General features: G+C 43.0%; 1 protein-coding gene across 2 annotated transcripts in view; it reads left to right on the top strand.

The window, feature by feature from the left end:
* Nucleotides 1–9987, top strand: part of sncb (synuclein, beta) — a 141047-nt gene extending 131060 nt beyond the window's left edge. For both annotated transcript variants that reach the window (XM_078550770.1, XM_078550771.1), the window contains exon 6: nucleotides 8955–9987. In XM_078550770.1, the coding sequence (XP_078406896.1) occupies nucleotides 8955–8987 (33 nt within the window). In that variant the 3' untranslated portion in view covers nucleotides 8988–9987. The remainder of the gene's footprint in view (nucleotides 1–8954) is intronic.
* The last annotated feature ends 12261 nt before the right edge of the window (nucleotides 9988–22248 follow it).

Raw genomic sequence — 22248 nt, 5'->3', positions numbered from 1 at the left:
CTGAGAAAAGATTACTCTGTGCATTCTACAGCGTCCGCTCAGTGGCAAGGTTGCCTATGAGCCTTCCCATCCCGGACTTAATCGTGGCAGAGGTAGGAAGGCAGCGAGTTCCCCACCCCACATCCTCTAACCTGATTAAGTGGCCCTGCCTCCAAATGCACCTCAGGGAGGGCATTAAATTCTGCCCCCCCATGTGAAATGCCACAAGAAATGAGCTAGCAATGTGGTAAAAACAGGGGGGCAGGATGCCACTCCTGCACTCATTAGCCCAAGATTTCCTGCCAACACATTTAGACAAATGGAACATCATAGGCTGCTGATTTTATAAGTAGAATTGCTATCCTAATATGTCTAGCATGCATTTTCTGGTCACGGCATTTTAACATCCTACTAGAAATTCCCATGTCAGATTTTAAAGGAATAAAGTAGCAAACAGCTGTCATCTGAATGTACAAAGTGCCCAGTTCATTTAAAACAACTTAAATGATTTAAGAAACAAAAGATTGAATTTCCTCGGACAATCTGCCAATGTTCTCCCATAACTTCTTCTCTGATAGAAATACTGTTAACTTTATGACTTTAATGGAACAATTCACAGTTTAACAGCAGAATAATACATCATTCACTACACAGTATAATATTCCTGTCGCTGTAGAACAGCATAACAGTGTATCTTCTAGTTTACGATGAGCAATGCAATGGATGATTTACTGGTTGATAGTATGTCTGGCGTGTGTTTCTCAGTCACTTCCCTCTCCTGAGCCCTTGTTGTGAGCAAGGATTCTGGAGATGAGCAGCAAAGCAAGAGAAGCAGCTTTGAGCCATTCAAAAATAACTTGAATTATAACAGCGCCAGTTCAGCACTTCTGCACTATTGGGACTCGCACTTTCACAAACCCAGACCCCAACTTCATATCGGATCTGGATCATGAATGGGAATGCAGGTTCAGGAGAAGCAAGCGGTGAGAGAGCAAGGATGTTCGACGAGAGGGTGGGCTGGGCAGTATGGTAAGTCGGAGGTCGGGGAGGGGAAGAGGCTGCAAGTCAGAGGTCGTACATGGGGAGAAGCTGCAATTCGGAGATTGGGAAGGGGAAGTTACCACAACTCAGAAATTGGGCACTGGGAGACACTGCAAGTCGGAGAGTTCGAGAGCAGGAGAGGGCGCTCCAAAATGGCACCAATCAGGTTACATGGGAAATGACATTAAAACGAATCTCATAATGCTGAATGAGATTAGGCCCCATTAATTTACTAACGTTAAAGCAAAACAACTTTAAGCGGGTCAACAATAAACAGGGACTTAGTGTAGCTGAATAAATTTCATTCTCTCTTGCAAGAGTGAAGGAGGTTGAGTGAGCACACAATTTCACAAGAATTGCAGGTTTCCCTATGATGCAGGGAGCCATTGGCCAGGATTTTTGTTTCGTCGCGTAGGCACGGTGTGCAGGCCTGGAGCGGCCGGGAAACGGCCCACCACCCGCAATCGGCCCCCGACCATGATTTCATGCTGGCTGGCCAATTAATGGCCAGCTAGCGTGAAATGCGCATTGAGGAGCTCAGCGCTCTTGGGCTGGGGCGGGAGGAGTGTGAGCATGGAAGTCTGCGCATGCGTGGGGAGCGTTCACTGAAAGCTCCCTGAGGGCACAGAGCTGCCTCAGGGAGCTGAAGAATTGGAGAAACAAAAATAAAGATTTTGAAGATGATATAAACATATCCCCACATGTGACTCAGCCACATGATCTATGTTTAAAATGATGGTGAAAATATCTAATGGTTTTTTTATTTACCGTTGGAAACCTCATCCCGCCCGTGGATGAGGTTTCGTTAAAAATGTAAAGGCCGCCTGGCATATTCACCCACCCACCAACAGTAAGGTTGGACGGACAGCTAAAAACACAAATTAATTTCTTAAGAGCCTTAATAGGCCTCTTAATTATTTGGTGGGCACGTTGCTGACTCTCGCACGCACCCACTGACCAAAAGATCATGAGAGTGCACGATGACACCGGGACACTGGGCCAACATCATCACGTGTGATTTTACGCCCGATCGGGTTGAGCGCACACCTGCCCGACGAACGTAAAATCCTGCCCATTGACTGCTTACATATCACTTTGTAAATGTACATTTTGAAATGTACCACAACCAGGTGTTCCATTCCCTCAATATCCAGTTGATGTGTGACCCTACTCAGCACATCATTCAGGGCAATATGCAATATCCTAGCAATAATCATGAAGCCTTTGTTGTGCATTAATCCACTGTGCTGTCAGCATTTGAACCACCAGGACAAACCAGAGGTTGGCTACCCTCTCTCTATCTGCTGACCACCTGACTCATGACTCCAGTGTGTAAGCCACACACATCTGGGCACCATGCATGCAATGAAAACCATGCTGCCACGCAAAATGTTATCAGCATTGTGCCAAGAGGACACTGACGATCAGTGAAGGTCAGTTACAAGCCTGTTAATTTTTTCTCATACCTTACCTTCCTGGTGTTATTGATCATCAGTGACCTCTTGACCACAAAGCTGAGCTAAAGGGCACCATTAACAAACTTTCTGAACTAACTTTATAAATCAAACCATTCAATCTCTCCTCATACAAAAGTAAAATAATCACCCTTGTGAACATCAGTAACTTAAATGTCTCATTAAAAATGCATATTTAAAATTAATTTTTTGTCACCCTCAAAACATGTCAATTTTTATGAATGTGTCAAGCATTTGATCAGGTAGCTATATTTTAGCTATCAAATATTAAAGACATGCCATAAAATAGTAAATATAAAACTGGACAGGACATAACAGATAAACAAAGAAACACAGAAAATAGAAGCAGGAGGACTTCATTAGGCCCTTCGAGCCTGCTCCACCATTCAGTAAGATCATGCCTGATCCTCTATCTCAACGCCATACTCCTGCTCTCTCCTTGATGCCTTTAGAGTGTAGAAGCCTGTCTGTTTCCTTCTTAAATATATTCAGTGACTTGGCCTCCACAGCCCTCTGTGGTAGAGAATTCCACAGGTTCACCACCCTCTGAGTGAAGAGGTTTCTCCTCATCTCAGTCCTAAATGGCCTACTCCATATCCTGAGACTGTGACCCCTTGTTCTAGACCCCTTAGCCACAGGAAACATCATCCCTGCATCCAGTCTGTCCAGCACTGTCAGAATTTTAGATGTTTCAATGAGATCGCCTCTCATTTTTCTAAACTCCAGTGAATACAGGCCTAGTTGACCCAATCTCTCTTCATACGACAATCCTACCATCCCAGGAATGAGTCAGGTGAACCTTTGCTGCACTCCCTCCATGGCAATGTTATGACACAGCAATTGGTAAAGGCTGAGTTATTTAAATCCCAGAGGAAAACTTCAACAACTGTCATAACCAATACTTTCAATTGGTATTTGAGGTACAGCTCTGAATTCAGTAATAAGACCACCAAGCCTCAAGAGATTTTTTATATAAAAATAAATTAAACATTTACTAATTTAACAGAAAATTAAACACATATGCATGTCTACAAATTACTACCATAATAACTTTTAAACAAGTCCCCAAATTAATCACCCCAGGTAAATCTTCACCAAGGCAACAGTAACCAATAGACTTTAAACAGATATCAGGCAAAGCACATTTGACCTTACGAATTCGAAATGAGGTTCCTTTCAATTTGGTTCCTTTTCAGATACAGTTGCAGGCTTATAGGCTGGTTAGATAATAAATGCCTCTGCCCCATACACAAACTCCTTTTGCTTTATACCTAGCTTTCCCTTTGAATTTACATTTTCCATTGTATTGCTAGTTTTAAAAAATTTTACCTCTCCTAACAATAACCCTTTCATTCCACCAATTTTATTAGTAATATAAACACATTGCTTAGTGTCTCCAAGCTAGTTGCAAGGTTTTATTCAAAAAATGCAAATTGCACTTTACCTTTTACTCCTTACGTTTATCTAATTAACATCTCAAAACTACTATACATCAAAGTACCCAGACTAGTTGGCTTTAATCCAATTAAGCCACACAGACACACACATAGACACAGATCCTACTACAATTCCAATTTAAAATAATTTCCAACAACATTATAGACATTAACATCTCTTCATGACAGGCACGTGTATCCTTTCTTAGGTAAGGAGACCAAAACTGCACAACAGGTGTAGCCTCACCAAGGTCCTGTACATCTGCAGCATGACATCCTTGCTCCTGTACTCAAATCCTCTTGCAATGAAGACCAACATACCATTTGCCTTCTTAACTGCTTGCTGCACCGCATGCTTGCTTTCAGTGATTGGTGTACAAGGACACCCAGGTCCCTCTGTGCGTCAACATTTCCCAATCTGTCGCCATTTAAATAATGCTCTGCTATTCTGTTTCTCCTACCAAAATGGATAACTTCACATTTATCCACGTTATATTGATTTGCCATGTATTTGCCCACTCACTCAACTTGTCTAAATTGCCTTGAAGCTTCTTAACATCCTCCTCATCATTCAGATTCCCACCAACTTTCATGTCGTCAGCAAACTTGGAAATATTACATTTGGTTCCCTCAACCTAATCATTGATATATCTTGTGAATAGCTGAGGCCCAAGCACTGATCCCTGTGGTACCCCACTAGTCACCGCCTGCATCTCTGAAAAAAACCCATTTATTCCTACTGTTTCCTGTCTGCTAACCAATTCTCAATCCATGCCAATATATTGCTCCCAATCCCATGTGCTTTAATTTTGCACACTAACCACTTATGTGAGACTTTATCAAAATTTTTCTGAAAATCCAAATACACCACATCCACTGGTTCTCCCTTATCTATTCTGCTAGTTACATCCTCAAAAAACTCCAGTAGGTTTGTCAAACATGACTTCCCTTTCATAAATCCATGTTTGTCTAATCCTGTTGATATTTTCTAATTATCTGTTATCATATTCTTTATAATAAACTCTAGCATTTTCCCTACTACTGATGTTAGGCTAACCGATCTGTGATTCCCTGTTTCCTTCTTTAAATGGTGGGGTTACATTTACCACCCTCCAATCTGCCAGGACTATTCCAGAATCTATGGACTTTTGGAAGATGACAACCAACACATCCATTATTTCCATGGCCACTTCCTTTAGTACTCTGGATGTAAATTATCAGGCCCTGGGGATTTATCAACTTTCAGCCCCATTAATTTCTCCAGCACTATTTTTTTAGTAATACTAATTTCCTTCAATTCCTCCTTCTTGTTAGACCTTGGTTCCCAGGCATTTCTGGGAAGTTATTTGTGCATTCCTTTGCGAAGACAGGACTAAAGTAGTTATTTAATTGTCCTGCCATTTCCTTGTTCTCTATTATAAATTCTACCATTTCAGGCTGTAAGGGACCTACATTTGGCTTCACTAATCTTTTTCCTTTTACATACTTATAGAAGCTTTTACAGTCTGCTTTTATGTTCCTTGCAAGTTTGATCTCATACTTCCACTAATATTTTCTGCCCTTGTTGCTTCTTAGTTCCACCCTGATTCTACGTCTAGATTTTCTGAGCCAATATCCTCTCTCACTATCACACTAATTTAATCCTTAGTAACAATGCCACCCCACCTCCTTTTCCTTTTTTCCTGATGTTTAGGAAGGACGAGCACCCTCGGATATTTAGTTCCCAATCTTGCTCACCCTGTAGCCATGTCTCCCTAATCACAATTATATCATACTCATTTACATCTATTTGCTCTGTTAATTCATCAACCTTATTGTGAATGATCTGTGCATTCAGATACAATGCCTTTAGACTTGTCTTTTTAACATTTTGACACATTTTTTGTACTATTGCCCTATTTGCTGTTATCCCTTGTTTCCTCTCCTTTGCACTTTTGCCTTCTACTTTTCTGTCCTTCATTCCTATCTTTGTTTCCGTCTCTTATGCCTCCCCGCTCAGATTCCCATCCCCCTGCCACTCTTGTTTAAACCTTCCCCCACCATACTGGCAAATACCCCTGCAAGGACGTTGGTCCCGGTCCTGCTGGGGTGCAACCTGTCCAGCTCGTACAGGTCCCATCTTCCCCAGAATTGGTCCCAATGCCTCAGGAATCTAAATCCTACACCATCTTTCCAGCCACACATTCATCTGGTCTATTCTCCTATCCCTGACCTTGCTAGCATGTGGCACTGGGAGTAATCCTGAGTTCCTGCTTTTCAATTTCCTAGCTCCCTATATTCTGTTTTCAGGACCTCATCCCTCTTTTTATCTATGTTGTTGGTGCCAATGTGGACAACGACCTCTGGCTGTTCACCCTCCCCCTTCAAAATGTCCTGCAGCTGCTCAGTGACATCTTTGACCCTGTCATCAGAGAGGTATCATACCATTCTGGTGTCACATCTGTGGCCACAGAAACGTCTATCTGTTCCCCTTACGATAGATTCCCCTACCACTATTGCTCTTCCAATCATTTTTCTCCCCTGCTGTGTAGCTGAATGACTCATAGTGTCATGGACTTGGCTCTTTCTAAATTCCCCTGAGAAACCATCTCCCCTAGCAGCATCCAAAACAGAAAATCAGTTAGAGAGGGATATGGACCCAGGGGACTCTTGCACTACCTGCCTAGTGCTTTTATTCTGCCTGGCAGTCACTCATTCACTTTCTGTCTGTGCACTCTTTACCTGCAGTGTGACCACCTCACTGTGCATGCTATTCACAAAGATCTCATCGTTGCGGATGCTCCACAGTGACTCCAGCCACAGCTCCAGCTCTGAAACACGGATTTTGAGTAGCTGCCATCGGAGACACTTCCTGCACACATGGTCACTCTGCATACTAGAAGTCTCCCTGACTTCCAACATCACACAGGAAGAGCATTCCACATGGCTGAGCTGCCCTGCCAGGAGTTACCTTTGAATCTGTTTAAGCTAGTTATCTAATTAACTAGCTGCAGCTGCAAGCAGAGCCTGTATAACCCCTGTTTTAAAGCTGGACTAAAATTCACCTTTTCCCAACCCAAAGAGCAACTTTTAGTTAATTGCCAAATTAAAGAAAGACTAGACTTTAGATAGAAATTAAATTAACCCTTAAAAGTTCCTCACTCACCAAACTCCAACTTAAACACTAATGCAGTCCAAAGCAACATTCCAGCGTAATGCTAATTAAAACAAATGTCATGAGATTAATGTTGAGATCTGTCATTTGTGTATTTTACTGTATTTATTCAGTAATTGTTTTTCTAATGAAAAATTTTCATTTTTTCAACTAAATTATGATAATTAATAAAATATTTAAAATTTGGCGTCAACATAAAAGTAAAGCATGGATTACTGTGAAGTTAAGGACCCTCCATTATTCCCCGCAATGTTCCTCAAATGCAAATTCACCAGAGAACTCCTCATGGCGCAAACAGGTTCCTTCCATTTCTTGCACTAACCATATCTGTGGCCTGGCAGCTTGTCACCACAATTAGTGCAGAATTATCAAGAGTCTTAGGATTTGAATTTGTGCCAACTTCAAATGGTGTTGACACAGCCCAGATATTTAATAAAGGACCTTCAGTCAACAAAGGGAGGCTTTCATCCTAACAGCCTTGAGAGCAAAAACTAGATCTGCACAGTGAGATGTTTCCCAAACCACAGTGCCACTCAGTACCATTTCTAAATTATTGAAAAATTAAGTTAATTATTTTGAGAAAGATACTTTTTATGCAAGTGATTTAAAAATATATCCAACCTCAGTAAAATTAATTTGGTTAATTTTCTTTGGTTTGTGCTGCTTTGATAATTTTTTTAAAAATTGGGTGTAGATTTCAGATCACAGCCAATTTTAAAGTGAGCTGTCCAATTCTTTTTCCATGCAGAGCTTCACAGTGTATTAAGTACACAATACATATGTGTGTCTAATTGGCTTGGAGTATCAACGAAGGGAAATGTCTGTCTGCTGCTGAATGAATGCACACAATTAATAGTGGCAGGATCAACTTTTGAGATACCATAGCCCATTGGAATACATGGGCTGAGATTTTCCGGTCCCGCCATGGCAGGACCTGCTGAGGGAGATTCGGTGGCCCAGTCATTGGCCAGGATTTTCCCGTCGGCGATTTGGGGGTGGGGCCCGCTCGCCGAGGGGAAAATGACACGGGATGACTTCGGGAGGAACCCCCATGTCATCCCGGTCCCTTTAAATTTTCAGGAAGGCGGGCGGACAGCGAAATCAGCTGTCCGCCTGCCAACCTGTCAATGGCCAATTGAGGCCATTGACAGGCTAATTAAGATTGTTAAAGACCCTGCCCATCCAACCTTAAGGCTGACGGGCAGGCCAGGAGCCCCAGCAGGCTCCTGATTATACATGAAACTTCATCTACTGGCAGGATGAGGTTTCATGTCCGTTTTTAAAAAGTTTCATAATGTTTATGTGTTTCTTATTAATGTGTCCCATCTCACGTGACATTGTCAATAATTTTAATATTTTTCTATTTTTGGAGTTTTTTTTACCTGTCAGTAATCTCCCTGAGACAGCACTTAGTCTCAGGGAGCAGTGCGCTCTTTCGTGCGCATGTGCGAAAGAGCGCACTTTGACAGTTGGGGAATCCCTCCCCCCCAGCACAGGAACCGCATAGCACTTCCTGTCAGGCAGGCCGCTGGGTGGGCCTTAATTGGCCCGCCCACTCAAAATGGCGGCGGGCCCCGTTTCGGCGGCGGAGTTTGGCTGCCCGCCCGCCGCCAAGCCACTGGGGCCCGCCCACCCACCAAGGCCAAAATTCTGCCCATTGACTTTAGACGGGCCCGGATGATCCCAGTGGCAGGCGGGCGGGCGGAAAATCCCACCATTGAACTAAATTAGTATAGGCACACAAGTGCTGTCTATGTTAAAGAGAGAGAACTCAAAGTGATGAATGATATTTTGAGTGGAAAAAAATGCTAACCAATTGTTCATAAAATTTTGGAAACAATCGATAATTTTTGTTTCTTTACATCTTAGGGGGAGTATCAAGAATACGAACCAGAGGCATGAAGCACAATGTGACAAACAAGATAAAAAAAGAGATTCGTATAAAATGATTGCTGTAACTGTCTTCTATTGATCCAATGATTCCTTAACTTTTGTTATTTTGTTATACCGTGTAAAAGAACCCTTTGTTAGCCATACTGGTGTTATACAATTTTATCTGCCATGGCTCATTTCACTGAATCCCTCCCACTGAAATGGGACCTTGACTTTGTAGAGATGGCATTGTTTTCAAACTGTTTCTATGTGTGATTTTGTGTTTTGAAAAAGGACCAATGTTATTGCAAACTTCAAGTCTGAACTTTAAATTAGATAGCTGTCTGGCTGTACATTGCTTGTATGTGACTAGGTGTCTCATATTAACTGAATTTTTATACATTGTGTCACTTTAATGTTGTTTGTTGTAACCATCAAATGGGAACTGAGTAAAATGTTTAATATTCCCAATTGTGGCATAAATGTGTCCAGGTGAGTCCCAATTCAAGCAAATTGAACAGGGAAGTGTCTTTATGCCGAGAATGATTACCTGTAAATAAAGTGCTAGGACCACATTACATTAGTTTCTGCAATGTTTCTAGACTTTTACAAAGAAACAAGGAGCTGCTTATCAATTACATATCAAGTGACTTTATATTTTACACTTCTAATTTGGATGAATTGCTTAACATTTGCTACGTTCGTCATAGTAACAGTGAAAATGAATTGATAGTACAAATCAAACATTAGATGGTACTTTAAACGGTAAACGGTAATTTGCTGGTGCAAAATGTCTGCTTAATTAGTCCAAGTAATTACTCTCCAACAGTAATAAGATTTTGGCAAAAAAACAACCTGCACTGAATTAAAGCCACAACAGGAGAATCAATCTGCAGAGGGAGAAAGTTCAACGATTGAATGGGCTCATCTGATCCCAGACTTTTCTTATATTATTAACATAAATCAAGCTGTGAATTTTACTAGTGTTATTGTTGACCGATGTAGAACATAAAATGTAATTTTAGCAATGGGTCTTTGTTTCATAGTCATGTGTCACTCAGTACAATACAAAAAGTGCAATGTTTTTTGTGCAAATATTCAGGCCTGCAAACATCTTTGCTATAATTTCTGTGGTGCAGCTCCCAATCCCCCACTGTAACTTCAGCAGGAGATTAGCAGAAAGCTGAGACAAGTGGAGAACAGATAAACAAAGGAAGATCGGAGTATCCCTGCTGAAATTCTACTCGCTTGAAGTTAGGAGGCTTCAGTGGAGTTGGTCTTAAAGTCTGATTATTGACCATCAGTTTTATTTTCCTGCTTCCACCTCAAATATTTGGCAGGTTTGAACATCAATTATAAACAGCTCTTGCTCGTGGTAACTTACCTTCTTGGTTGGCAGGACAGATGTTTGTTTGCCCTTAAACAATATGGTAGCCATTACACTTCTGGCTTGGCATTTTAAAACTTTAATAAACTGTATAACCATGGGGTGCAGAAGAAAATTACTAGCTGTCATGTAGTAATCAGCATCACATCATTAATTAACACTAGTTAGTATTATAACAATAATACTACAACCAGTTACTTGCATATATTCCAATGTACTTCTTGCTGTTCAATTATTCATATACTTCACCAAAATCTTTAAGTCTGTATTTCCTGCTTAGAAGAGATTAGGCTAAAAATGCTGCTTCTTGGTGTGGAGGTCATGATTTGCGACCCACCCATGCCCTTTCAGGTGAAGGTAGGCAGCACACAAATTTGGTGCTGCCACTTCATTTACTCATTTGTAGCCTAGGGCCAAATGTCTCCAAGTTTCTGGCTGTCTAACATTCTGGCTGGTTAACATTCTGGCTGGCTAACATTCATGCCACACAAAGGAATTGGCCTGGGAGTCCTCAACATTGACTCCGGACCCCATGAAGTTTCATGGCATCAGGTCAAACATGGGCAAGGAAACCTCCTGCTGATTACCATGTACCATCCTCCCTCAGCTGATGAATCAGTGCTGCTCCATGTTGAACACCACTTGGAGGAAGCACTGAGGGTGGCAAGGGCACAGAACGTTCTCTGGGTGGGGGATTTCAAAGTTCATCACCAAGAATGGCTCGGTAGCACCACTACTGACCGAGCTGGCCGAGTCCTAAATTACATAGCTGCTAGACTGGGTCTGCGGCAGGTGGTGAGGGAACCAACAAGCGGGAAAAACATACTTGACCTCATCCTCACCAACCTGTCTGCCGCAGATGCATCTGTCCATGATTGTATCGGTGGGAGTGACCACTGCCTTCACATTGAGGATACCCTCCATTGTGTTGTGTGGCACTATCACCGTGCTAAATGGGATAAATTTCAAACAGATCTAGCAACTCAAGACTGAGCATTCATGAGGCGCTGTGGGCCATCAGCAACAGCAGAATTGTACTCAAACACAATCTGTAACCTCATGGCCTGGCATATCCCCCACTCTACCATTACCATCAAGCCAGGGGATCAACCCTGGTTCAATGAAGAGTGCAGGAGGGCATCCCAGGAGCAGCACCAGGCATACCTAAAAATGAGGTGTCAACCTGGTGAAGCTATAAAACAGAACTATTTGTATGCCAAACATCATTAGCAGCAAGTGATAGACAAAGCTAAGCGATCCCACAACCAACGGATCCAGATCTAAGCTCTGCAGTCCTGCCACATCCAGTCGTGAATGGTGGTGGACAGTTAAACAACTCACTGGAGGAGGTGGCTCCACAAATATCCCCATCCTCAATGAGGAGGAGCCCAGCACAGCAGTGCAAAAGATAAGGCTGAAGCATTCGCAACAATCTTCAGCCAGAAGTGTCGAGTGGATGATCTATCTTGGCCTCCTCCAGAGGACCCCGGCATCAGAGATGGCAGTCTTCAGCCAATTCAATTCACTCCACGTGATATCAAGAAACGGCTGAAGGCACTGGGTTTGGCAAAGGCTACAGACCCGGACAACCTTCCGGCAATAGTACTGAAGACTTGTACTCCAGAACTTGCTCCTGGCCAAACTGTTCCAGTACAGCTACAATGCTGGCATCTACGCAGCTATGTGGAAAATTGCCCAGGTATGTCCTGTACACAAAAAGCAGGACAAATCCAACCCGGCCCAATTACATTCCCATCAGTCTACTCTCCATCATCAGCAAAGTAATGGAAGGGGTCATGATCAGTGCTATCAAGCAGCACTTGCTTAGCAATAACCTGCTCACTGATGCCCAGTTTGGGTTCCACCAGGGCACTCAGCTCCTTGGTTCAAACAAGGTTGGTTGGACAAAAGGCTGAACTCCCAAGGTGAGGTGAGAGTGACTGCCCTTGACATCAAGGCAGCATTTGACTCAGTGTGGCATCAAGGAGCCCTAGCAAAACTGAAGTCAATGGGATTCAGGGGGAAACTCTCCACTGGTTGGAGTCATACCTAGCACAAAGGGAGATAGTTGTGGTTATTGGAGGTCAGTCATCTCAGCTCCAAGACACCACTGCAGGAATTCCTCAGGGTAGTGTCCTTGGCCCAACCATCTTCAGCTGCTTCATCAATGACCTTCCTTCCATCATAAGGACAGAAGTGGCGATGTTCGCTGATGATTGCACAATGTTCAGCACCATTAGCAACTCCTCAGATACTAAAGCAGTCCTTGTCCAAATGCAGCAAGACCTGGACAATATCCAGGCTTGGGCTGACAAGTGGCAAGTAACATTCACACCACACAAATGTCAGGCAATGACCATCTCCAACAAGAGAGAATCTAACCATTGCCCCTTGATGTTCAATGGCATTACCATCACTGAATCCCACCCTATCAACATCCTGGAGGTCACCATTGACCAGAAACTGAACTGGACTAGCCATATAAATACTGTGGCTACAAGAGCAGGTCAGAGGCTAGGAATCCTGTGGCGAATAACCCACCTCCTGACTCCCCAAAGCCTGTCCACTGTCTACAAGGCACAAGTCAGGAGTGTGATGGTATACTCCCCACTTGCCTGGATGAGTGCAGCTCCTAAAACACTAAAGAGGCTGGACAACGTTCCAAGACAAAGCAGCCCACTTGATTGGCACCACATCCACAAACATTCACTCCCTCCACCACCGACTCACAGTAGCAGCAGTGTGTACCATCTACAAGATGCATTGAAGGAATTCACCAAGGCTCCCGAAACAGCACCTTTCAAACCCACGACCACTACCACCTAGAAGGACAAGGGCAGCAGATAGATGAGAACACAACCAACTGGAAGTTCCCTTCCAAGTCACTTACCATCCTGATTTGGAAATATATCGCTGTTCCTTCACTGTCGCTGAGTCAAAATCCTGGAACTCCCTCCCTAACAGCACCTTGGGTGTACCTACACCACATGGACTGCAGCGGTTCAAGAAGGCAGCTCACCACCATCTTCTCAAGGGCAACTAGGGATGGGCAATAAATGCTGGCCCAGCCAGCGAACCCTACATCCCGTGAATGAATTTTAAAAAACAAGTGCAAGGCAATGACCATCTCCAACAAGAGAGAATCTAACCATCTCCGCTTGACATTCAATGGCATTACCATCGCTGAATCCCCCACTATCACCATCCTGGAGGTTACCATTGACCAGAAACTGAACTGGACTAGCCTCATAAATACTGTGGCTACAAGAGCGAGTCAGGGAATTCTGTTGAGAATAACTCACCTCCTGACTCCCCAAAGTCTGTCCACCATCTACAAGGCACAAGTGCGGAATGTGATGAAATACTCTCCACTTGCCTGGTTGAATGCAGCTCCAACAACACTCAAGAAGATCGACACCATCCAGGACAAAATACCTGCTTGATTGGCATCCCATCCACAAACTTCAACATTCACTCCCTCTACAACTGACTCTCAGTAGCAGTAGTTTGCACCATCTACAAGGTGCACTGCAGGAATTTGCCAAGACTCTTTAGGCAGCACCTTCCAAACCTGCGACCTCTACTAACTAGGTAAGGCAGTAGACAGATGGGAACACCATACCCTGCAAGCTCACCTCCAAGTCACACACCATCCTGACTTGGAAATATATCACCGTTCTTCATTGTCGCTGGGTCAGAATCATGGAACTCCCTTCCTAACCGCACTGTGGGTGTACCTACAGCACATATGCCACAGCAATTCAGGAAGGTAGCTCGCCACCACTTTCTCAAGGGCAATTAGGAATGGACAATAAATGCTAGCTTAGCCAGCAATGCCCACATCCTTTTAATAAATAAAAAAAAAATATGGTGCAGCCAATCCTCTGCTGTTAAGAGAAGTCAATTATAGACAAGGAAAATGGATCATCAGAGCAATGACAGTTTTCAAGGTCACAGATGCAGCATTGGGAGGCCTCAGTGGCAAATATGTACAAGAGAAGAGACACCATGTTTCCAGCAGTTTGAGAGGACTTTGGAATGTGATGGGTGCTGAAGGCCTTAAAGTCCATCCTTGAAAAGGATTGGGAGCAGGTGGATTAGGAGGCAACAGTGCCTCAAGCCTAATGACCTCACTCTGGTGGTCAAAGTCAGTGAATGCATCTTCAAATGACTTCTCCTCATAACTCTCTACCAGCCTCTCACACTGCTCAATGCGCCACACACCCTTCACTCACTCAGCAACAGGCGCTCAGGACACTATCCAGACACTCCACCTCAAGCTCACACACTAACCAATGCTGCTAGCCTCATACCCACCTCTCACTGCCTCCACGTACCTTCAGCTATTCAGCACTTGGCTACGGGCTAAGTGCTGGAAAATGGGATTAGAATAGATAGATGCTTGATGGCCAGCATGGACATGATGGGCCGAAGGGCCTGTTTCTGTGCTGTATAACTCTATGGCTCTATAGCAGGCGCACCACTCAAACACACCACAAGATAATCACTGGCATTCTTTCCTCTCTTTTGCAGGAAAAGGTACCACAATAGAACAAAACGGAGCAGAGCTAGCAATGAACAAGGGTGCCTGCATCTCCTGAAACCCAAAGGGGATAGCTCTCAGCATCATGAGGCCAGCTATGACTGAGTCTGTGGCATCCAGCATCACTGAGAAAATTGAAGATGACACCTTATGTCCCTTCTCAACTTCCAGATCACCCTTACGCTGCTACCTGGTGTGGTGAGCTAGCCACATATGGTGTTGTCATGGACCGCTCGCTTTCCACCCACCTCACAGCTGTAGTATAAGGGTGTTCATAGCAAGGTTAATGTGAGACTGGAGAACAACACCGCCCACAGTATAATGCAGAGAGTCACATGACAGTAGACAGAGTTGTATACAGAGACCTGTGTAGAAGTAAGCATGGTGTTAGCTCATAGTTTGGGCTATACTTTGTATATATGTAAATAATTACGTGTTACCAATAAAAACTCCTGTTCACCCCTACAAGCCTTTGAACCTCTTTGTGAGACGTACTGAACAAACCCTTACAACATGGTGGTAGCTAATGAACAAACCCAGAATCAAAGAGGCTGGTAAAGGATCCCTGAGTCTGAAAAACTAAAGGAACAGCATCCTGTCCTGACTGAAGTGCACCTTAACCGAAGACACAGCCGGATATCACCAAAAAAGAAACTCCATGGCAGACATGGAGGCTGAAGGGCAGATAGGACTCCACCAGAGCACATGGAGGTCTATTGTGGATCCCCATCAATTGCAGCGCTCAAGGACCTAGCAAGAGTAAGCAAAAATTCAGCTCTAAGGCTGAACTAGCCCTTAAAAGTCTTCATGCTATTAATCAGTCAGAGCAATCTGTTTCGTTAATCACTACAGGCAGGGTGCACAGTGGGTGCCCTACCACGTGGTGGTCGAGCTCCTTTGAAAAATAGCAAAGCTTTAAAAGCTCAACCAAAGCCGGGAATAACCTTTAAATTGCCCTAAAGTACTCTGGAAATGTTCTAAAGGGGTCCAAATCTTTGATTAAAAAAATTGCTGCAAGAAATTGATGTCTGTAGGAAATCGTGGGTCCACAATCGCCAAAACCCAATAAGCACGGGAAGAAGCAGTGCGAAAACGGTTACTGCAGTGCCATAGTTAAAAGTGAAACATCATTTAAAGCTGTACCCTCCTGATCTGGAAAGCTACCATGGCTAATAAATCAACCCTACCAGGTCAATTTGGTCTAATATAAGGGACAGACCAAGAGCAGAACTGGGGGCTTTGGCAAAAAAGATTTTCAAGATACATGTTAGTTTCAGGATTAGATAAGACAGATGCTGAACAAGTGAATATTCTACTGTACACAATGGGTCCAATAGCCAATGACATCATTGCTAGGCAAAGAAAAAACTCCAGATAAGTTTGAAAATGTTCCAAAATCTTCAGTACCTACTTTAAATTAAGAAGCAATAAAATTTTAGAGTGAGCAAAGTCCAAAAAGCAGGTCCAACTACCTGGAGAACCCATCAACTCTTTCATAAATGAATTATACAGATTGGTTGTGACTACGGCAATCTTAAGTCAGCACTCATACAAGACCAAATAGTAGTTGGAGTGGCTAATGAGACCACTTTGGACATATACAGGCAAAAGAAGATCTGACTCCAGAAAAGGCCATCCAAATAGTCAGACAATCTGAAATTTGCCAACAACAGTCCATTTTACTTGGTGAGCTTAAGCCGTGGGAAACAGCAACCACAACTGTCCAGCTCATAAAGCAACAAAAAGCCAGGGAGACTCCAGTCAAGAGAGACAATACCCAAACAGCCCACACAATGTTGGGAGACCATGTCAGCGCTCTGGAGCCAAAAGACCTCACAGGCAAGAGCAATGTCCAGCAATCTCTATGCAATGTTTCAACTGCAACCGGCTGGGACACTTTGGAAAGCTGTGCAAGCCTAAGACATTGAGATGTGCGGAGGATCCGAAAACAGTCACCGAGATTGAGTTACCACACCAGGAAGATGTTCAGCTGTGTCTCTTGGATGAGATCAGGGATCCTGGCTTCTCCTTTTGGAATGCTGACATCTCTGTAAATGGTCACCTCACCAATTTTAAATTAGACATGGGAGGCAGTGTGACGGCCCTCTTGGATAAGGAACCATGACCAAAAGATCTCTGGCTATAAAAGACAGGCACACCACTCTATGGCTCTAGAGGAATCTGTCTTCCGATCGCAGGCACGATCCTGGAACCACTCCCGTATGGCGACAAGCAAATATTCAAAATTTTGTAAGTCATTTAAAGCCAATCCTTTTCTCTCTTAAGCAGAGATGCCTGTGTTGCCCTTAATCACCTCTAAAGGGCAGAAGATGCCAACTGTTGTCAACTACATGGAACTGCAATTACCCAAGAAATCCACCAGAGAAGAGACTCTAGACTGGGACTGCAGCTCTGAATTGTCTTCACTCTTTGCAGAGCCAGTTTGTCCAACTTCCCTGCAGGCAGCAGAAGCTCCTCTTTGGTCAGACCAGCCAAACCTTCAGATAAGTACCCCCATACTTTGAGCAGAAGATGCACATGAGAAAGACCAGCAACAGAATGATGAGCCCCAAACTCAGGCTCCAATCGTTGCTGTCAAACAACCAGGGAGCACCATGGCAATTAAACTGCATTTTCCAGCAGAAACGCACAACAGCAAGGCAATGCTGGAGCAGAATAGTAGCAACCATCAACTCAGAGTACACATCAGTGAGGTACAAGGGCACAGGATTAAAGCCAAACTGTAGGTTGAGCTCATGGATGAGGAACATTCAAACGGAATGGAGATACACCATCAAGTCCCAGAAAGATCATAGCGGACCCCACGGATAAAGAAAACGCGTGATCATACTATGAAGGAATGATGTGAACGCTCCCTCCAAAGGAACAGGACAAACTCATGGTGTCCAAACAAAGCAGATGGGCAGTTGATAAGGAAAAGTTCAACTCCAAGGAGCGCAAAAAATGAATTAGATGGAGACAACCAAGTACTAGAAACACAGAGTACTACAACTTCAACTCCAAGCCAACAAGCTTGCCCAAATTAAACTACCATTCCTCCAAATGTAACCAGAACAAGATGTGGAAAAATTGCCAAGTCTCCAGGCCATCGGAATTTATGAAGTCAGAGACCTGAGGGGAAGAGAAGGGGTAGCACATAAGGAAAGATTGTACTGTAAACATGTTGCAATGTCTGGAAAATATAATAATCTTCATAATGTTATTGGAGTTTATTGTAAGATTGGAATAGTGTGTGTCTGTATATGTGCGTGTGCGTGTGTGTGTGTGTGTGTGTGTATGTGGGACTTAATTGAATTAAAGACAACTGGTCTGAAGACTTTGATGTATCAGAAGAGAAGCTAGGTTTAAAATGTTAAATAGGGAAACATGGCTGGATTTTAAGAATGTGAGGTGTAAAGGGAAAAGTTGCATTTTAGATAAACCAGAGTAATTTGAATTTCAAAAGAGGGGGTGAAATGTTACACTTAGCCAGAAGAAGCCAAACAGTGTGTTTATTTTTCCCAAAGCTTACTGATCAAATTGACACTATGAAAGATTTTTAGTAGAGTTGAAAAGACATATTGGGACAATGGGATTTACATTAAAAAGGGAGAAACCTGTATAAAGGAGATGTGGTTATGTGTAAGAGGAAGGAATTCTAAGATCTAACAACTGTGAAAAGCCTCCAACCTCTAAGCCTCAAGTTGCTGTCTACACAAACTGAAGTGAAGAAAACTCACCTTGAATTAGACTGTTCTGGATATTGTGTTACTTTGCCTGGGCCTTTTAAAATCTGTGTTTTACTGTTGCCCTAATGGACTTGTAACTGGGAGTTAGATTAACTAGGGGAGCTAGAAGTTATCATAGTAGTAATTTGTAAACCCATGTATGTGCTTAAAATCATTTTTTATTAATAAAGGTTTAATTCAGTTTTGTAAAAAACCTATAAGGCTCGTTGGTCTTATTACTAATGAATTCAAGGCATGCATCTCAAAATAAATACAAATTGTAAAATAGTTGAGGCAGTTGTTTCAAATTTCCCTCTGGGATTTCAACAGCTCAGCATTTACCATCCGCTGTGGCATAATGTGGGTAAAGACTTGCGGGGAGACGTTGTTCGATATGGCAAGGGTTAATGTGGGACTGGAGAACAGTGCCGCCCACAGTATGATGTTAAGAGTCACATGACAATAGACAGGAGACAGAGTTGTATGCAGAGACATGTGTAGAAGTAAGCATGGAGTGAGCTCATAATCTGGGCTATACCTTGTATATATGTATATAGTTATGAATATAAACACTACAGCACGACATTGCAAGCCTCTGAACCTCTTCCTGAGACCTACTGAACAAACTGTTAAGACAACCTTCCCCTTCTGATCATCTGCTTTCAGACACCCAAGAGTAGCTCTCTATCTAGCCACAGAACACTCAGGAGAAAGGGAGGGAGCAACAGCACAGCACTGATGAAGATGTCCCATTCCTTGATCTGACACTTGCAGCCACCAACTCAGATATTGGTACAGTGCAGACCTGGGAGATGGGACTAGCATGTGGCGAGCTGCCAGGAATGAGTGGGTTGCACCCAGGCCAAGGGTAAAGGATGGTTTTCTGTCAGCCCACTGGAAGATAAGGTAAAGATGGGTTTTGCGACAGAGGTCACAAATGATACAAAAAAATGCTAATGGACAGACGCACCAATTCTGGGTGCATTGGCTGGCTCGCCAGACAGCTCTTTATCACTGTCTAGGAGCAAGAAAGAGTCTGACTTCAAGCTGGCAAATGGCATCGCAGAGAGCTTCCTGTCGTGTTGCTGACCGAGAATCCCCCAAACCTGCAGCAACTTTTGTGTGGACAGGTAACCAAATCATCTGATTGGAGTCATACCCATCACAAAGGAGGATGGTTGTGGTTGTTGGAGGTTAATCATCTCAGTCCCAGGATATTGCTGCAGGAGTTCCTCAGCGTAGTGTCCTAGGGCCAGCCATCTTTAGCTGCTTCATCAATGACATTCCCTCCACCATAAGGTCAGAAGTGATGATGTTCACTGATGATTGCACAATGTTCAGTACCATTTACAATGCCTCTGATACTGAAACAGTCCATGCCCATATGCAGCAAGGCCTGAACAACATTTAGGCTTGGGCAGATAAGTGGCAAGTAACATTTGTGCCAAACAAGTGCCAGGCAATGACTATCTCCTACAAGAGAGAATCCAACCATCTCCCCTTGACATTCCATGGCATTACCATCGCTGAATCTCCCACTATCAACATACTGGGAGTTACCATTGACCAGAAACTGAACTGGACCAGCCATAATAATACCTTGGCTACATGAGCAAGTCAGAAGCTGGGAAGTCTGCAGCCAGTGACTCACCTCCTGACTCCCCAAAGCCTGTCCATCATCTATAAGGCACAAATTAGGAGTGTGCTGAAAGACTCTCTACTTGCCTAGTGTAGCTCCAACAACACTCAAGAAGCTTGACATCATGCAGGAAAAAGCTTGATTAGCACTCGATCCACCACCTTAAATATTCAATCCATTCACCACCGACACACAGTGGCAGCACTGTGTACCAAAAACAAGATGGAATGTAGCAGCTCATCAAGCCTTTTTCAACAGCACCTTCCATACCCGTGACCTCTAATGAACTAGAAGGACAAGAGCAGCAGACTCATGGGAACGCCACCAACTGCAAGTTCCCCTCCAAGTCACATACCACCCTGACTTGGAACTCTATTGTCATTCCTTCACTGTCGCTGGGTCAAAATCCTGGAACTCCCTTCCTAACAGCACAGTGGATGTACCCACACCACATGGACTGCGGCGGTTCAAGAAGGTGACTCACCACCACCTTCTCAAGGGCAATTAAGCTTGGATATCAAATGCTGGCCTAGCCAATGATGTTCACATCCCGTGAAAGAGTAATAAGATCTCCAGGATACTTCCAAAAAGTACGTAATAGCAAAGATTATTCAAAATGACCTTAACTGCAAGGTGGGTGCCTGACCCTTTAAATAATGCTAGTGCTGGGCCCCTCTTGCAGCAGAATGTTTGATGCTTAATGAGTGACAAGTGAATCCATTGAAGGGACCTGCATTTGGTCCAAATTTGGAAAATGGGTATCATACCCACTTATTGGGCTGTGTGAGGTCAGTATTGCGTCACTTCAGCTACTTCCAAAGCATGTAGGGAATGGTCACGCAAGCAGGCTTTTCAACATGCTATGATGCAGGGACCACGTTGGAAGTAGCTGGCAGTGCAGCTCTCACTCTCAGAGGGTGTTCAACTTCCAATGTGCTGCAGATCTGAATTTTGCACCCCTTACTTTTAAATCTGTGGCTTAGCCAAATGTTTAAGGGAATGTTCTAGCTTGTGTCCAAAAGGTCACTTGTAAACTTTCTTTTTGTTGGAAGTTATTATGTTCGTAACTGATATAAGAATGTGTTACAACTTAGATTTTTTTAATGTTTTAAGGCCAATTTTCAGAGTTTACAGAACTCAGCAAATGGTTCCAGTTGAGATTTGCTGGAGAATGAGACAGAAATGCTCTCACTCAATTGCTCAACAAACACACTAGCCCAGTGTGCCATTAGTTAAGACTAGTTAATTTCAGTACTGATACATTTTTGCTTGGTTAATGACGGTTACTATTTATTCCCAAGGCATCTAAAGATCTGTTACATCAACTTGCTAATTCCAACTGTTATCCTACAGAACTTTGAAAAAATTAGTGCTGTGAAATATAAAATACACAATGTATTGTGGGTTAGAAATGGGCAAAGAAAACTATGTTCAGGATTTTTTTTTACAGGTTTAGCAGAAAATTCTAGGAAAAATCTCTGTGCCAAGTAGAACTAAAATGATTACTTTAGAGAATTAATTACAAATAGTTGGAAAGAGAACTGCATGACACAAATAAAATGCTTTAAAACTTGTTATTTTACAATTGACTGATTTTTTTTTTAGGTTGTAAAAATGGGTTATAGCTATAAAAATAGTTAAGTGATGATGTGGGGAAGTGAAGATATGCTATATATGGCTCTGGCAGAACAACACCACAGCAGTCACAGTTCTGGTGTGAACTTCTGTCACTCACTGTCATTGCAAATATAACCATACTTTAAAATTAGCACCCTGAAATGCAAGTGAATTGGATAGCATGTCTCTGTTATTAACAGTTAAGACTGTAGACTGGTACCAATTAATTACATCTATATTTTTGTTGAATATTAGTGTCAATAAATCAAGAATTGTGACACTAACTAGTTCCTTAATGAGTTAATAAAGGCTAATTTGTTTAACTTTAAAAATTCACTGATTCAGTTTTTAAAAGTAGTAAATCAAATTCAGTAGGC

Source organism: Cetorhinus maximus, chromosome 10, assembly GCF_964194155.1.
Source record: "Cetorhinus maximus chromosome 10, sCetMax3.hap1.1, whole genome shotgun sequence".
Classification (NCBI taxonomy): Eukaryota; Metazoa; Chordata; class Chondrichthyes; order Lamniformes; family Cetorhinidae; genus Cetorhinus; species Cetorhinus maximus.
Note: the sequence above shows the minus strand (reverse complement) of the source record. Positions and strands in the feature narration are given on the sequence as shown.